A 15671-nucleotide genomic window follows, 5' to 3' on the forward strand; every position below is an offset into this window, starting at 1 on the left:
GCATTCAGGAGGCGGAGCTACAGCGGGAACATTTAGGAGGGGGTGGGGCTACAGCAGGTGCATTCAGGAGGCGGGGCTACAGCAGGAACATTCAGGGGGTGGGGCTACAGCAGGTGCATTCATGTTTCTGGCGAACCTGACTGTCCCTCCCTTACAAACTGTGGGTCAGCTTCAGACTGGCCAATGGGGGCTGTGGTTCACAGCATGCTGGGCTTTTATGACATTGACATTACAAAGCTTGGAGTCTCCAACACTAGTCCTGAACCACATTCTACTCCAAAGGGTCACAGAGATCAAGCATGCTGGGCAAGTCTGTCTCTGAGGTCCCTGGGCGACAGTCACTGTGGTCTTCAGCATTTGTGATTTTTTTTTTTTTTTAGGTAATCCTATAAAGTAATGAGTTCCATTGTGACATCTTCCATGCATGTTCTTACTCGTTATATTTTATTCTTACTCCCCTTCCCCATTACCCTCTCATCTCTCCCTGCCTCTCCTCTGTGGACACCAATATCTTAAGCAGTCTGAGAAGTCGGGGGGCTGCTTTGAACCCATCCCAAAGACAACCAAGCCATAAACTTGTCTCCCTCAACATCCATGAGCGTGCTCCATGACACAGCCAACCCAATCAAATATTAATTTGTGCAACAATTGGAGTGACTGGGGGCTGCGGGTGTGGCTTAGCTGATCAAGTGCTTGCCTCACATGCATGAAGCACCCCCCCCCCGTGTTTGATCCCTAGACTGCATAGACAGTTGTGGTGCTGGGTGCCCCACATCTGTAATCCCAGAACTGACAGCAAGAGGATCAGGAGTTCAGCAAGAGGATCAGGAGTTCAAAGTCAGCCTTAGCTGCATAGTGAGTTTGAGGTTGGTCTGGGTGATGAGATGCTGGCCCAGGAAGAATAGAGGAACAGAGGGAATAAGAGGAGAAATTGGAGCGCTTGCCTAGTGAGCGCAAGGCCCTGGGTTTGGTCCCCAGCTCCGGAAAAAAAGAAAAAAGAAAAAGAAAAAAAAGAGGAGAAATTGGAGCATGTGGGTGTGGCAGTAGGTGGCGATTTGCACAAAGGCAGCAAGGCAGTTAAGGAGTTACAAACGCTGTGTTTGAAGGCCTAAGGAGCTGCTCACTTGTCCTCTGAGGTGAGAGGGTGAGGAAGAGAGGAGCCACTGGGAGGGCTGCGGGAAGTAGCTCACCAGGCAGATTGCTCCGGGTCTGTTCCTCAGAGAATGCAAATGCAAGGCAGTGACCCTGAGAAGGTGGAGGAAGAGTGGGGTTGTGAAGGGGAGGGGAGGGAAGGAATGAAAGGGGAGGGCCTCCGGAAGAATCCAGAGCAGAGGACACGGAGGAGAATCTGTACGTTTGTAGCACATTTACAGCTTGATGTTCCTCTGTAACTTCCAGGGGTGCGGGCAGGAAGGACAGCACCCTGGGAGACTTAAGCAGCCGGGGTCACGGGTCACAGGACAGCCCTGAAGCCCCCAGTTCCTGCTGGGAGGAGCAGAAGTTCAGGGAAGCCCCTGAGGTAGGAACGGTGGAGGGTCAGAGTATCCCAGGTTCCAGGGGTGTGCAGATTTGGATGCTAGAGAGAACACCGTGAAGAGCTGAGGTTCCACTGAAGGTGGCAGTCTGAGTGACGTCAGTGCTTGCATTTAGGATGTCACCTCGGACCTTGTCAGAAGGTCCTCTGGCCGCTTCAGACCTTCTGCTGACATCAGAAAATCTAGCAGTATCTTAGGAAGGCTCCAGGGTGACTGCTGTACCCTGAATTGAGAGACCCCCCAGTGTTATCTTCAGAGCGCAGACATTCTGGGTAAGAGGAAGTTGAGAAACAGAGCCGGGGTGTGGGAGGGACCCCTCTGATGATGATATCACGAAGCATTAGGCAAGAGCAGAGCTGGAAAAAGGACTCAGGTGACAATCCTGACCTGCAGTCCAGACAGGAATGGAAGAAAAACCACCATGCCTCCCCCAGAGCCCCAGGAGCCCTGAGGCTGCTTCAGAGCTGGCAGAGACCTCCCCAAAGATGTCCCCATAGTTCCCCAAACCCGTGGATCTTCCACAGGAAGAGAGTGTGAGTGTGATCACTGATCACAGGTGATTTGGAGAGGTACTCGGGCTGCCCAGGTGTGTCCTGTGTGATCATAACACCATCAGCCAAAGACTGGCTGCTGAGGCACGTTGCTGGCTTAGAAGATGGAGTAACATGGGAGCTCCGTTCCAAGGGCAGCTCTCTTATTTCCTAAGAGGCAGAAAGGGGTCCTCTCTGGAGTCCAGGCATCTCCACAAACCCCACTTCGGACTTCTGATCCCCAGAACTGCGACTGTAAATTTTTGACGCTTTAAGCACTACATTTTCTACGACTGTCTCCAAGGCCTGTAGAGTCAGGTGAGGATTGGGGTGGGGTAGGCTCGGGAGCTGCTGGATCTCAGTTAGAGGAGAGTGTGGGGTCTTCTCACCATGGGTTCTAGGAGGCAGTAGGCAGAAGACAGCATTTTAGGAAGGAAAAGATGCAGCCAGTAGCGTCTCTGGGACTCGTGGAAGAGGGGGAGGGAGAATTTGACAGCCTACTATGAGAAGGATGAAAAGCAAAGAGATGGGGTGAGACCGAGCCTTGGAGATGGGAGGCTATGGCGTCCAGGATCTCAGTTTGAGCTCTTAAAGGACATCCCAACTTAGTCTCGTCAGGGTGGGCCTCAAGAAGGGCCAGGGTTGTTCAGAAGACCCGTGGATACTCAGAGGCCCTGGGGACCACTGGCAGTATGTGCAGGGTAACTGGAAATTGAGAGCCTGGGTTTCTGGGAGCCCCTGAGGTTTCAGGGGCAGGCTGCGGTGTTGGCATGCGGCCTGCAGCGGGCGCTGTGGAGTCCCCGCCGCGGCCGCATCTCTCACCTTATCAATCTCCCTCCTTGGGGAAGTTCCAGTTTCACATTTGTCTGGTAAACAGCAGCTGGCTGCCCGCCCTACCTTTACCTGTCCCCTAGGAGTCATTGAGCTACAGCAGAGAGTGCTTTACAGGCCAGAGGGCCTCAGGTGACTACAGGCTGCCGGGAGCAGATGACGGCTTGGCAGCTCAGGGACCCGAGGGAGTCACATCGTTATTGCTTTCTGCAGTGAAGGGAGCTGGCTCTTGCCAGAAAACAACTGCTGTGCAACCAGAAATGAACACACCAAGCCCCACGGGGCAGAGGGAAGGCCTCTCTTGAGATCATTGTTTGGTTTTGAAAAAATGGGTTAGGTAGTAGGAAGTGATTAATTTTTCTGTGGCTGTCTGCTTCTTGTGCATGCCGAACGAAGCTGGTTATGATGTCTGTTTATTCATCCCCTATCCCCCTCATGCACTGATGTTAGCTGGGCTTGGAGAGGCATTCCTGAGCCCAGGCAAGCACTGCCCTCCTCTCCTGGGATCCACAAGGTGAAACAGTCAAAAAGCAAGCTGACACGCAATACCAGCGCTTTCTATGCAGGCAGGCGCACCCACACTGGCTCAGCATGCGGGACCTTGCGGCTGGGGAGGAAGAGCCAGGAGCGCTTCCGGAATTAGGAAGAGAGCACTTCCGGTACTAAGAAAGGAGAACCCAGACGGGGAGATGTAGTCAGAGAGCAGGGGAGGAAAGCTGTGTGAGTGGAGATTGGGAGGAGGGAAGATGGCTGAGCGTGTCGCCTAGGCTCCAGATCTAAACGCTAAGACCCATGAGGTGCTTTGCCTGTAGGCAGAAGGGGATACGAGGTGTCTTGAAACTTGGACTGGCTCTGCTGTGGACAGGATGGGTGGGAAATGTTGGGGGAAACTTGAGGCACCCTGTCATCCAGGCAGATGAGGGGAGGTCTCTGGGCACTGAGGGAGAAGGTGACAAACTCTTCAGAGACAGAGCGGCAGAACTTGCTGATTCATGGGAACTGGTGCCGTGGGGGTTCGGGGCGACCGCCATATTGTTCCTTAAGCAACTGTTTAGATGGGGTTGCTGCAGGCTGGTGGTGGGCAGAGGGAGGGGGCGGAGACCAGGAATCAGAGAATCTCAGGCATGTTAACTAGAAGTGCCCTGTGGCGGGCACAGTGAAGTGCAGTTATGCAGATGGATCCACATCTGGAATCTTGGAAAGGGGTCTGTACTGCTGTGTCCAAGGTAATCCTGGGGAGCCTGGCCTTATGTGGCCTTGTGTCACCAGGAGCCAAGGCCCTGAAACAGAGTCTTGTGGGTCTGCACTGCTCCTCGTGGGACGCTGGAGGGAACTTGGCAAATCTGTCATAGAGGTTCGGTTTATGGTCTCTGCAGAGTGTCATGATGTGCTGTGCAATTTCTGAGTATAGAACCTGCAGGGGATAAAAAGGAATTCTTAAAGAAGTCGGGCTAGGGCAGTCTCCTTGGCTGTACTTCTAGGTTGGGCCATGTACACACAACCCTACTTCTGTGTGCTACCAGGAGGTGGGGCAGGTGGGCTAAGAGGGTGGGAAAGTTTTGTCCAAACTTCATGTTTCCACCACAAAATGTCACCAGGGTTACAGGCCAGTCCCCTCCACCTCCTCATTCACTTTCATTTACTTGAGACTCTTGTGGTTCTGTCTTCTGTTAGAGATTCAACCTATGTGCTTCCTTCTGGTTTATGACCCCAAAGAGGCTGCACCGGCATCTGTCCTACTTTCTCCCCGAAGCCTTCTGAAGCCCCCACTTGTTACCAACCCAGAGCTATGCTTCCCCTGCCCTAATGCTGCTGCGTGTGGCAAGTGACCTCTGCAGACTGCTGTCACCTCAGGTGGCTCCAGTGTGTGCCTTCTTTACATCGTGGGAGTTTTGAAGAGTGGATAGTCTCATCTTTGGCTCTTATGGCCTAGTTAAAAAGCCAAACAAACCCAAACCCCTGTTACGTTTTTTCGGGATCTCGAGGTAAATGAGCTCCCAGCAGGGGCTCAAGGCTCAGTGATGAAGCCCAAAATCTGCCTGGTGAGGCTGTAGGAAACAGACAGCAATCATAAGCCAGTGTCTGTCAGAGTCCTGACACTTGGAAGGTGGCAACTATTGTTCCTGTTTCACATCAGGGGAAACTGAGGAATGGGGCAAATTTATGTGTGCCAGGTAAAGCTTGCACGGTGGTGTAGGAAGGCTTCTACTTTGAGTGGGTGTAGTCTTGTCCCTGTCCTTGGCTGCTGATGCTGGGCATGGAAGGGCTTCAGGAGTTGGGGAAAACTGTTATAGCAAATATTGTAAGGGGTACAGCCAGCGAGGGGTGTGAGCTGCTGGGCAGGTGCTGGGTGTGTGGTGGTGGAGGTGGGGGCTTCCTACCCGTTCAAACCATGTGATTCATTCTGGAGAGCATGTGTTAGTGGTGTCCACACCAGCTACAGGGAGCCATGTGCTCACCAGGAAACTTCTGGAATCTAGACCTTCTAGGTTGCGGGACTCTTTGAGGGCTTCTGGTCTAAGTCACCAGAGGGGCCTGGGACCTCTCAGGTTAAGTGTTTGCAGCCACAGGGACCTATACAACTCCTGTCAGGGTTTGGCATTCCAGTCCACATGGTCCTGCTGGTTGCAGGCATCGGAAGGGGTGGAAGTGAGGTCTAGAGCATCCCAAGTGCACATCGTGTTTGGGTAGAGAGAGCCCTGGAGGTGCAGCCCCCAGAACTTCAGAGCACAGCTCTCAAGGGTGGATGACAGTTGAGTAATATTAAGATTTTAAGAAATAGCAAACCCACCTTTCTTGGGTGCTTTAACTCTTAAAAGGAGAAAAGCTATTTTGAGGAGGAAGGTAGCTAGAAAGTCCTGGAACTTTCTGGAATATATGTTTTTAGGTTTGATTATGACATCCTCTCCTCCAGTAATTCTTGTTAAATGATCAAACAGAAAGTCCCTATCCCTCGTCTGACTGCTTCCAAATGACTTCAGGTACCCAGGGCTTCCTGGAAGTTGGCCCAAGACTGACTCTTTTTTTTCTTTTTTTCTTTTTTTCGGAGCTGGGGACCGAACCCAGGGCCTTGCAGTTGCTAGGCAAGCGCTCTACCACTGAGCCAAATCCCCAACCCCCCAAGACTGACTCTTAAGTCCGATCCTGCCTGTGACCCTAAAAAGAGGGGCAGATCATAGCAGAGACTGAATGGGGAGGATGGGGCAGATCTTAGTTGACCTTGAGACTCTCACTTGGGTGAGCCTTTCTGAGCCAGTGTTCCTGCAACACAGGGCCAGCGGACCCCTCCTGAGCTTATACTCCATGTACACCTACTGAAACTTCCCTTGCTGTCGGAACCCCACTCCTAAGGCCACGCTAACTCGCCCCCCAGAGAAGCAGACACACCCAAGTTAAAGTTGCTCTCAACTGTTTATTGCTAAGCTGTCATCATACAAGCTGTATAAAAATACTTTACATATAGCAAAAATAAACTGCATGAGACTGGAGATTAAAATCGTTTTTGCATAGGAATGTGATCTATTCCGACTCCTCAGACAGTTGGGATTTTCCCAAACCCTGGCCTTCAGACCCCACTGGGGCAACCTCCTGGAATCGGACGATTGTGAGACTCCTGTGAGGGCTGACAAATGACAGGGGGACAGGGGTTCTCTGATGTCTAGGATGCTCCCGCACAATGCTCTGGCCAACCAGAACGCTGGGCTCTTACTCACAGGACATCACTGTCTGCATCCAGTTCATCTAAAGCCTGAGAAAGCAGGGACATTTAGTCCCATCTGCCCCAGGGCTGCACAGAGACGGCATTAACCCTATGACTCCAGTTTCCGGGACTCCACTGCGATCTCAGAGGGGGCCTGCTCAGGGAAGCACCACTCTTAGCCCATTATCAGAGTTAGCTGTAAACAAACTGAATTAGACAAGAACGGTGGCCCTCTGTCAAGGCACGGGGAAGCTGGCTGTAGGGGAAGGTGATGGTGCCTTATTTAAACAGCTGGCTAGACTGGAGGAAAACTTCGAGTTCTGCAGCTGGCTGGTTTGGGTCCATGAAGTTGATGCCCAGGGTCGGGAGACACCAGTGGTGAGGATGTGTCAGGTTCCTCCAGGCTTCCCGGCCAGCAAAGAGCTCAGGAATACTTACCCTAGCCTGGCCGCCTGTGTGTCTTTTCTGAAGCGCCAGATGAATACAGTTGTTAAATAGCCCCGCCCCCTTTCCTGCCATGGTCTGTCAAATGCTGGGCACTGTGGTACGAAAATAAACCAGTTCAGCCTCCCTTAGGTTCTGAGTGATAATTAAAACACATTGGCTTCCGGCCTCTCGGTATGACGGTGTCACCGGCAGCGGGCCGTGGCTGGTGGTGTCTGGTGGTGATGAATGACCAGGCTGCTACGTGTGAACAAGCCATCCCAGGTCTTGGGAGGAACCAGCTTACTCTGTCCATGGCTCCGATGTGCTGGGAAAATGGTGGCCGTTCTTTGGGCGCTGCACATCGGTCACCTGTGAGGACTCCACGTGGTTGGCTCTGTCTGTATCGGTTTGCCTGTAGGATCTTGTCGATAGAAAGACAGAGTTCTGTGGCTTTAAATCACAACCACCAATTAAACCCTTTGTGCACACTTCTCAGGGACAGCTCTGGCTTGAGGACGAAGGAGTAGGCACCTTTCTCAAGCTAGGAAAAGATGTTCTCTTCTACAGAGTCTCCTCCCCTCCCATCCCGAGGTCTTGACAGGACCCGAGGTGAGTCTTTGGATTTGTTTTCCGGAATGAAAAAATAAATCAAGAATATACCATTTCTCTTACAGAAAATGAAGACATAGATGAGAAAAAGACATCTGGCCATTTATAAATATGTCCTAACTCCAACAGGGGGTGAGATATTTTAAGGGCAGATTAAAAAGCATCAAAATACAAGTAAGAAAATAGAATTTAATACCATACTCATCTGGGTGGATAGATATATGTCCCAGCAGTGGTGTCTTTGTACAACCAGGAAGATCTGTGGACTTTGACGAGAAAGCGTCACCTTTAGCAACACGGAACTGTCGGAGCGCCACCCTAACGGCACCACGGATGTGGCAAGGACACACTTCCACCCCTCTGACCCACGTGCGGTTCACTCGTCTTCACTGCTGCGGCATCTTCTCTCACTCGCTTAGATCAGACTGCATCTTCCCATCCCTCCCTGCGACGTTTCCCCTGGAGTCTGTAACTGACCAAACCTTCTTGATTGCTGTCTGCTGCTCATACACGTTCTCTGGCCTGTTTGTCTGGTAATAAATGCTCTCCTTCCTTGGCTGATGGGGGTATTTGTTTATGAGCAAGTAAGCTTCTGAGGCTATCGAGCTAAGACAGTATAAGGGGACGAGCACTGTACACATGTGCGTAAATGCACACACACACACACACACACACACACACACACACACACAGGTATAGGAGTCTTCCTCGCTGACACGTCTAGAAGACTAATGGGAACTGAGTTAGCCCTTTGTCACAGGACAAAGCCTGTGGACAGTGCAGCTGAGTTACCGACTACAATTGCAGGAAGGCACTTGGGTAAAACTTGGAGATATCTGAGGAAGGGCCTGATTCCCTCATGTGCAAAGTGTGGCTCTCGGCCAGGGCAAGTGCGAACTAATCACTCACCAAACCCTCATTACCCTTCCCCAGAGAAGCCAGCCTTGCTCCAGTCAGAAGCTGCTGTCCGTAAAGGGCCAGCAGAACGTTTCTTGTTTAGCAGGAAGTACTCAGAATCACAGAGGCTTAGTGCTCAACTTCTTGAGGACATTCTGGGTTCAAAGGAGAATTCTGCTCAGGTCTATGCATAGGGTCGGTGGATGAAAGCCCAGCGCTGCTGCTATGGGAGAGACACACTTTTCAACTTCAAGCTGAATCCTAGGCATGGGGTATCTGTCTGGAGAGGCCGCTATGGCTGGCCCAGCTCCCAAGATTTATTTTCGGGTGGCCTTGTCAAGAGAGCGAGTGGGGGTATAAGAAACCAACCATGGGGTTGGGGATTTAGCTCAGTGGTAGACCGCTCGCCTAGCAAGCGCAAGGCCCTGGGTTAGGTCCCCAGCTCTGAAAAAAAAAAAAAAAAAAAAAAGAAACCAATCATGGCTATTTAGTCACTGTGGCTTGCTTCTCGGGTCCTCTGCCTAGCAGACAAAGCCGAGAAAGTCACTTTACAAAGATGCCCAACAGAGATATCTGGGGAAAAGGCAGGGGGAGAAGAAAACTGCACCAGGGGAGGAAGACCATGAAGGACTGCCCAAAGCAGGGAGAGTGTGTGGATTCCACAGGACACACAACCTGGTCAAGCAGGGCTTGATCACACTAAGGCATACGCTGGCGTGGATCCACTTGACTTACAGCACATGCAGCGAGCGCTTTGCAGTCTATGGAGGCTTTAAATGGATTCAGGTTAAAACAAAAAACTGGGGTGAAGCCAGCACTTTCCTGCTTTGAGTTTAGGGCAGAGGGAGATTTCAGCCCCTTTGTTCTGTTTGGTGGTGGTCATGAAAAACACCTGTAGGTTTTGACTAGTTTTGGTGGTCTTAGCTCCTTAACAGTCAATGCAAGAACCCAGAAGAAGGTTCTCTTGACTTCTGGGTGGAGGAGGTGGAGAGGGGAACCTTCAGAAACATTGTGCTCAACAGGCAGCCCAGGCTGGATCCCACCAGAGGTCTGGTGCAGGCAGCAGGGTTAGGGAGTAGCTGGCCAAGAGGGAGTAGCTGGGTGAGAGGGAGTAGCTGGACGAGGGAGGGCGCAGCCGGGCAGCCTCTTTGGTTGGCTCTTCGAAGCAGAGGAAAACACAACAAAGGCCCAGAAGCTAGCAAACACGTACATGTGTTATAACTTAAGGCTGAGAAGGTGGAACAGGTGGTCCTGTCAGGGTCAAGGCAGTTTGACTTTGGAAAGAGAAAATTCAAAATGAAGCTTTGGTATGGCCCAGCTGGTGCATAGATGACTGTCCAGTTCAGCTCCTACAGAGACCGGGCGGGACTCTTGGGCCATGCGCTTTTGGTTGCTCTGTCTGAAGACCCTTCTCGATGGAGCCATGTCTGTGGGGTACCATGGTTCCTCCGGTTCTCCCGCCAGCGCAGCCCCCAGGTCTCGGGCTCAGCATCCTGGTGAGTTGAGAGTGAGGCTTTGGTCAGCAGGCAGTTGCTTTTCTTGTCCAGTCACCGTGGACATCAGCTAAGATGCTCTTCGAGAGGCAGCAGGCTCCCAGGCTCCAACACCAACTGCCTGCACTGCGCACGTGCAGTGTTCCAGTCAGAGACGGCGGGAGGAGACAGAAGGGGTCCAAAGTAGAAGGCGTCGTGCGATACTGTTTGCTTCTAGGTCTGATTTCGGGAGGGAGGTCCCGAAAACTCCTTCCTGATGATTTCATTAACTAGAAGAGGGGAAGAGAATTTTTAAAAAAAGACGTGAGCTGACACCCAGACTGGTCATCCAATTAGATGCTACTTTCTGCATCTTTCCTTGTGAAGATCATGTATCCATTTTAATACAAATGCCTACCTACACAGTGACGTACCGCTGTCCCACCCAAGTGTCCCAGCTTGCTCCTGTGGTAATATGTTCCGCTCTCTCCATTTCTGTCCCTTAGTTCACGTACTTAAGCCACTGTGGGTTACCAAACTGCTTCTGTGATTACCTCAAAGCACCTAGCATGTGAACCTATCACATCCGATGAGAAACAAAACCCCTTAAAACCCCAAATCCAGAGCCCTTTAAAAAACAGAGGGGGTGGGGAGCTGGGGACTCAACAGTCATAGCTAACTGGATGCCCGCTTAAATAAAACTTCTATTTTTTGCAGGCATAACCAGGGGTCCTCCAGTGCTCAAAGACTATGCATCAAGGCTCCTGGACTGGAGAGGTCCACAGAGGGGATTGGGAGCCAGTCTCCTTTCCCAGTCAATATGTGGTCCTAGTAGGAACTGTAGGCATGACGCCAGCCCCTGGCATGGAGAAGCGATCTAGCCTACGCCAACTGGGCGGCTCCTCTGAGGTGTGAGTTACTGAAATGAGGTGGGAGATCCTAGCACAGAGGATCTGGCCCATGGTTCCTCCTAGCACCCCAGAGATCAGCACCAGCACACACAGGAGGCTGTGCAGCCCATCCCCAGAGCAAATGTACATCTTTGGTCAACTGAGCCAAGCAAGGGTGCAAAGGGATCCCCTCCTCATGGCCGCGCCTTAGTTTCTCCTCTGAGCTGTTGTCTGAGGCTTTGAGATTGAAACAGTGTTTCCGGCAGAGAAGCCTCCAGAGAGACTGGCCCTCAATCCGGGATCTAGGAGGACTGAGGTTCTTCCTCCTGGGAGGCCCCTGCCTCAGTGAGTCTGTGACACCATGTCAACAGGGATGTGGGTTGGTACAGTTTTAAAGGACAGACGTATCCAGGTTTGTCTCTGAGCTGGACTGGCCCTGTGCCTCTGCTGGTCTGTGACTCAGGGTGGGTGCCTATCTTTACAATGAGACTCCCAGCAGCACGGTCATGTATCACCCTTCTGCTTTCTGTTACATTTAACTGGTGTGCTGGGGGTGAGGTAAAGGATGTGTGGTGGCAGGCAAGTAGAGCTCAGGGGACAAACCACTGATGTCTGTCCTCTCCTCCCACCCTGTGGGCCATCAGGCCTGAAGCAAACACCTTTACCCACCCAGCCGAGCCATCTCACTGGCTGTTTTTGCTTTTAACTTTTTGGGGGTGGGGAGATGGGTCGTGGACACGTATGCTAAGCACTTATGATGTAGACTATGCCGGCCCTGAACGACAGATGGGCAATCCTCCTGCCTCGGTGCTGGGATTACAGGCATGCACCGCCGAGTGGACTTGGAAGAGTTGCTGTGAAGATGCTAACCGTGGGGTGGGTTGAGTGAGTCTGCTGCACTGCACTGGACAGCTGATAGCAGTCACAGTCAGGAGCACACTGGCCTGCCCTCAGTGCTTTGCATGGGAAGGTTGGGCTCAGCTCAGTGTTCCTCAAGTACCTGCTGGAGTCAGGGTCGGGGTCAGAATGCCACTTGTGACATAACTTGATGGCGAGCTTGGCTGTGCTGATATAACCGTTACACGCCTCAGTTTCTCAACCTATAAACTGGATCCAAAAATATTACTGCTTCCTAGCCCTGTGAGCGTGGGGACATCATCCAGTGAACAGTTACAGTGCCCAGGATGGAACAGGTGTGGGCTTGCAGAACAGGTCGCCAGGTGTGTCCGGTATGTTCAAGAGTGAACCCTGGAACCTCAGTGTTACAAACATTTCCCAGACGTTAAATAGCTCTGCTAACAGGCCTCCGGGGGCTGGACTCGTAGGTCAGCTGACTGGACCATGTGGGAGGGGACTCTACTGCTGTGTTCCAGGTGCCAGCTTAGTCCCTGGGGACCCAGAATGCAGCGTGCCACCCCAGCTCTGCCCCTGCATCCCTGCCAGGGCCCAGTGAGCTGGTGGCCCCACAGCCCAGGTTTGCTAAAAATATGTTATAGGCATTGCTTTGGGCCCCGTGTGCCCTCACCAGGGGTCTGCTCCCTCACCAAGGGTCCACTCCCTCAGAGGAGTGTGGGACCGGAAGGCTGGAAAACCTCTAGCAGCCAGAGAGAAGTGGTGCTGCCTTCTCTTGAGGCAAGGTGTTTCCTACCAGTGGGAAGCTAGCTTCCAACCACATCTTGAGTATTCAGTCAGTGATTCCCATGTCAGGCCATTAACACTGGAGGCTGGTAAGTGAGGTTGTTACCAAGTTGAAACGCTTCTAGCAACCTCTCTGGTGCTGGCTTTTTTCCCCCCTAAAATCCCTCTTGTACCTCTGGCTATAGGCAAGAAACTTCTAGAACACATACCAACCAGATGATGGCAATCCCATTGTTCTACCTTAGGCTAAAAACCTGGGCTCCAAGTTCTGAGGGGCTCTGTTCAACCTCTTCATCCAGTGTCCCCCTCATGGGCCACTAGGGGAGGGGACAGCCCTTTGAATGTAGTCCATGATGCTCACGATGACTTTGTCCTTTATCTTCCCATTAGGAAGGAGAGTCCCCAACGCAGCCCTGCCACCACCTTCTTCCTCTGTCTTCTGTCCACCTTCCTCACCCTCTCTTCACCATGGTTAAATTCTCCTATTTCTAAAACCCCTGCTCTGGGCCAACCCCCTACCTGCTTTCCAGAGTCTCTCTTAGGATCCTGAGGTCTGTCCCTTTGTGCCTCACTTCCTACCACTGTCTGGGCATGCATGGTCCCAGCTTCCACCCTTCCAATGCTCACCACCAGAAGCCTCCGGTCCCCCACAAGGCTGATGCCATCCCTGCCTCTTCCACAGTTTATATCTTCCGCCCATGCCATCCACAGCCCGGACGGAAGGCTCCTCACAGCAGCTGTGCTTGCCGTCCTGTCCCTTCCTTTCCTGGCAACTTGCTATTGCCCTGTGTACCTGGCTGTATCCTGTACCTGGGATGTAGAAGTACCCAGTACTGGCATGGGGGACACAGATCTTCAAAAGGGATAGACACGTCAGGTCCCACGTCAAGAGTTGGGTATGGCTCCCAAGGGTGACTTGGAGGTCAGATTCTCTTTTATTTATCCCATGAATCCTCCGAATATCTCCCCTCCGCTAGCTAACCCCTTCCTCCTCCTACCTTGGACCATGAGTCCTCACATGGCCCTACCTGCTGTCCATATCTAACTTCCTATCTGTCCTGGTTCCAATGCTACCTGTTCCTGACCTCATCAGAAGTCAGCATGGAACCCAAGTCTCACAGATTGGGCCGTGTATAGAACTGTGTTGGGGGGCTGGGGGCTGTTACTGGCCTAGAAATCTTATCTACAAAAGAACGATCATTCAGATTTTCTGACGATGGTGGGACTATTAATTCTCACCTCAGCCCTATTAGCATAACCACTCTGTCGATACATGCTGTACAGGCTGGCAGTCTCTCACTGCCACAGGCAAAGATTTGAACCCAGAGCCCACTGTGTTAACTCATTGAATCTGCAGCCCTCATGGCTGGCCAAAAATAAATTGTTCTGTGAGGTAGAGCATTCACCTCTTTTTGTCTCTGGAGCCCCAGCATCCTTGCTGTATTTCGTGCAGGAAAAGGCCCGGTACCTTCTGAGTGAGAGTGGTCAGGGTCTGAAGCAGGTTGGTCTGCCAGGAAGCACCACATTCTAAGAACGTGGGTCGGGGGAGGACAGCCAGGCATAGAACTGCCAGCCCACTGAGGAGGACCATGTCTCTAACTTCAGTGTGACTTCAAGTCTGACCCCTGAGGCTGCCACCAGGAAAGATGGACAGATTCTAAATGCATCAAAACCATTGCATTTTCAGTATCACTGACGGTTGTTCATATACAAAGAGACACTAAGGACGCAAATCAATAAAAATGGCTACAGACATTAAAAAGCCCATGCCAGGGCCCAGCCGATACGTTTGGTAAAAGACTAGGTACTGTTTTCATATTTGTGGGTGCTGGGTCTTCTCTCAACTGTTGAGACAGCTATAGGCAAATCAGCATCGATGTATCTCGATAAAACTTTATTGACAAAACAAGATTGGGGCCGGATCAAGCCTCCCCACCATAGTTTGCCAATGGCAGACAGGTAAAGCCTACCTGGGGGTTCATCAATCTGGAGAAGCCAGAGCTATTACTTAAGAATTAACCTGGGTTGGTTTAGCGGTTAAAGTTCCAGAGCAGTGGGTCTCAACCTTCCTAACCCTGAGACCCTTTAACGCACTTCCTCATGTTATGGTGACCTCCAACCATAAAATTATTTTGTTGCTACTTCGTAACTGTAATTTTGCTACTGCTATGAATCGTATGCAGAAACGAGTGACCTGCAGCCCCTGTGGGAGTCATGACCCACAGGTCGAGAGCTGCTGTTCTAGATGCTAGAGTGGACTTATCCGAGGAATTCATCAGGACATTCAGGCATCTCCTCGCTGGCCTCCTGACTTTAACTGAGCACCAGGCTCTCAAACTTCAGTTTGCAGATGGAAGGTCACCCCTCTGTAGAGGTGCAAGGCAAGGGGCTCTCAGGGGTTCTGATTACCACCCACCCCTTTAGTCGCCAACTCTGGAATGGCACCTACAGGAAGGAACAGGGAGACCCTATTGTGTCTCTTCCAAACCTCATCTGTTTTCTACCACTGGGTCAAACTGTAGCCAGAGAGCCCCTCCTGCAGTCAGGACAGGAAGCTGGAGGCTAGATTCTGGGTCTGGAATGACCTCCCCATACCCAACCTCCAACTGGCTCCTCGGCTGTGCCCAGGTCAGGAAGGCATCCCATCTGCTGAAGTCCCGAGAGTCTTCTCTAGAGCTCTGGGCCTGAAGCACTGGCCTTCCCTGTCGCTCAACCCAGAGATGTTATCTGGGGACATAGTGATGGGACTTACTTTCTGCAGAAATGTCCTCACACCTTTTCTGAGTCCCCCATCCTGGGACGCCTAAGAACTTTCTAGAACATAGCCAGGCCATCCATGCAGGCTCAGTGGAAAGGACAGAATCTGTGATAGGTCAAGGGCCAGACCTAGTGAGGGGTCTGAGGGAGGCTGGGGGTTGGATCAACCGCCAAGTTCTCAGGCTCAAGAAGCACCATGCACCCTTGAGGGCCTCATCGATCTGAGCATAAAGTATCTGCATTTTTTAATCGGTCTGATTCCTGGGCCACAGTGGATGCTGGTCTAGGGAGGGCTGGTGCAGTGAATACCCTTGACCACAACGAAGTTTGAATCCTTGCCGTTAGGTGGGACGTACACCCCGCTTTCCCATAAAGGGCTCACTGTA

The 15671-nt window shown here is 51.8% G+C and overlaps 1 protein-coding gene and 1 long non-coding RNA gene across 8 annotated transcripts in view; one reads left to right on the forward strand and one right to left on the reverse strand.

Annotated features, from left to right (window-relative positions):
• The first annotated feature begins 3023 nt into the window (after positions 1 to 3023).
• On the forward strand, positions 3024 to 8189 carry LOC102554533 (uncharacterized). 3 transcript variants are annotated; one of them, XR_001837376.3, is made up of 2 exons: positions 3024 to 4122; positions 7697 to 8189. It is a non-coding gene; the product is annotated as an uncharacterized LOC102554533 (long non-coding RNA). The 3 variants fall into 3 exon arrangements; XR_005502735.2 differs by having other exon boundaries at positions 3024 to 3693; XR_010065471.1 differs by having other exon boundaries at positions 3024 to 3616.
• Positions 6289 to 15671, reverse strand: part of Nfatc2 (nuclear factor of activated T-cells 2) — a 132305-nt gene continuing 122922 nt past the window's right edge. For 4 of the 5 annotated variants that reach the window (XM_039105143.2, XM_039105142.2, XM_017591799.3 and 1 more), the window contains one exon: positions 6289 to 10290. In XM_039105143.2, coding sequence (XP_038961071.1) covers positions 10235 to 10290 — 56 coding nt within the window. In that variant the 3' untranslated portion in view covers positions 6289 to 10234. The remainder of the gene's footprint in view (positions 10291 to 15671) is intronic. The other variant, NM_001107805.1, reaches the window with a different exon arrangement.

The sequence above is a fragment of the Rattus norvegicus genome, chromosome 3 (genome assembly GCF_036323735.1).
Source record: "Rattus norvegicus strain BN/NHsdMcwi chromosome 3, GRCr8, whole genome shotgun sequence".
Classification (NCBI taxonomy): domain Eukaryota; kingdom Metazoa; phylum Chordata; class Mammalia; order Rodentia; family Muridae; genus Rattus; species Rattus norvegicus.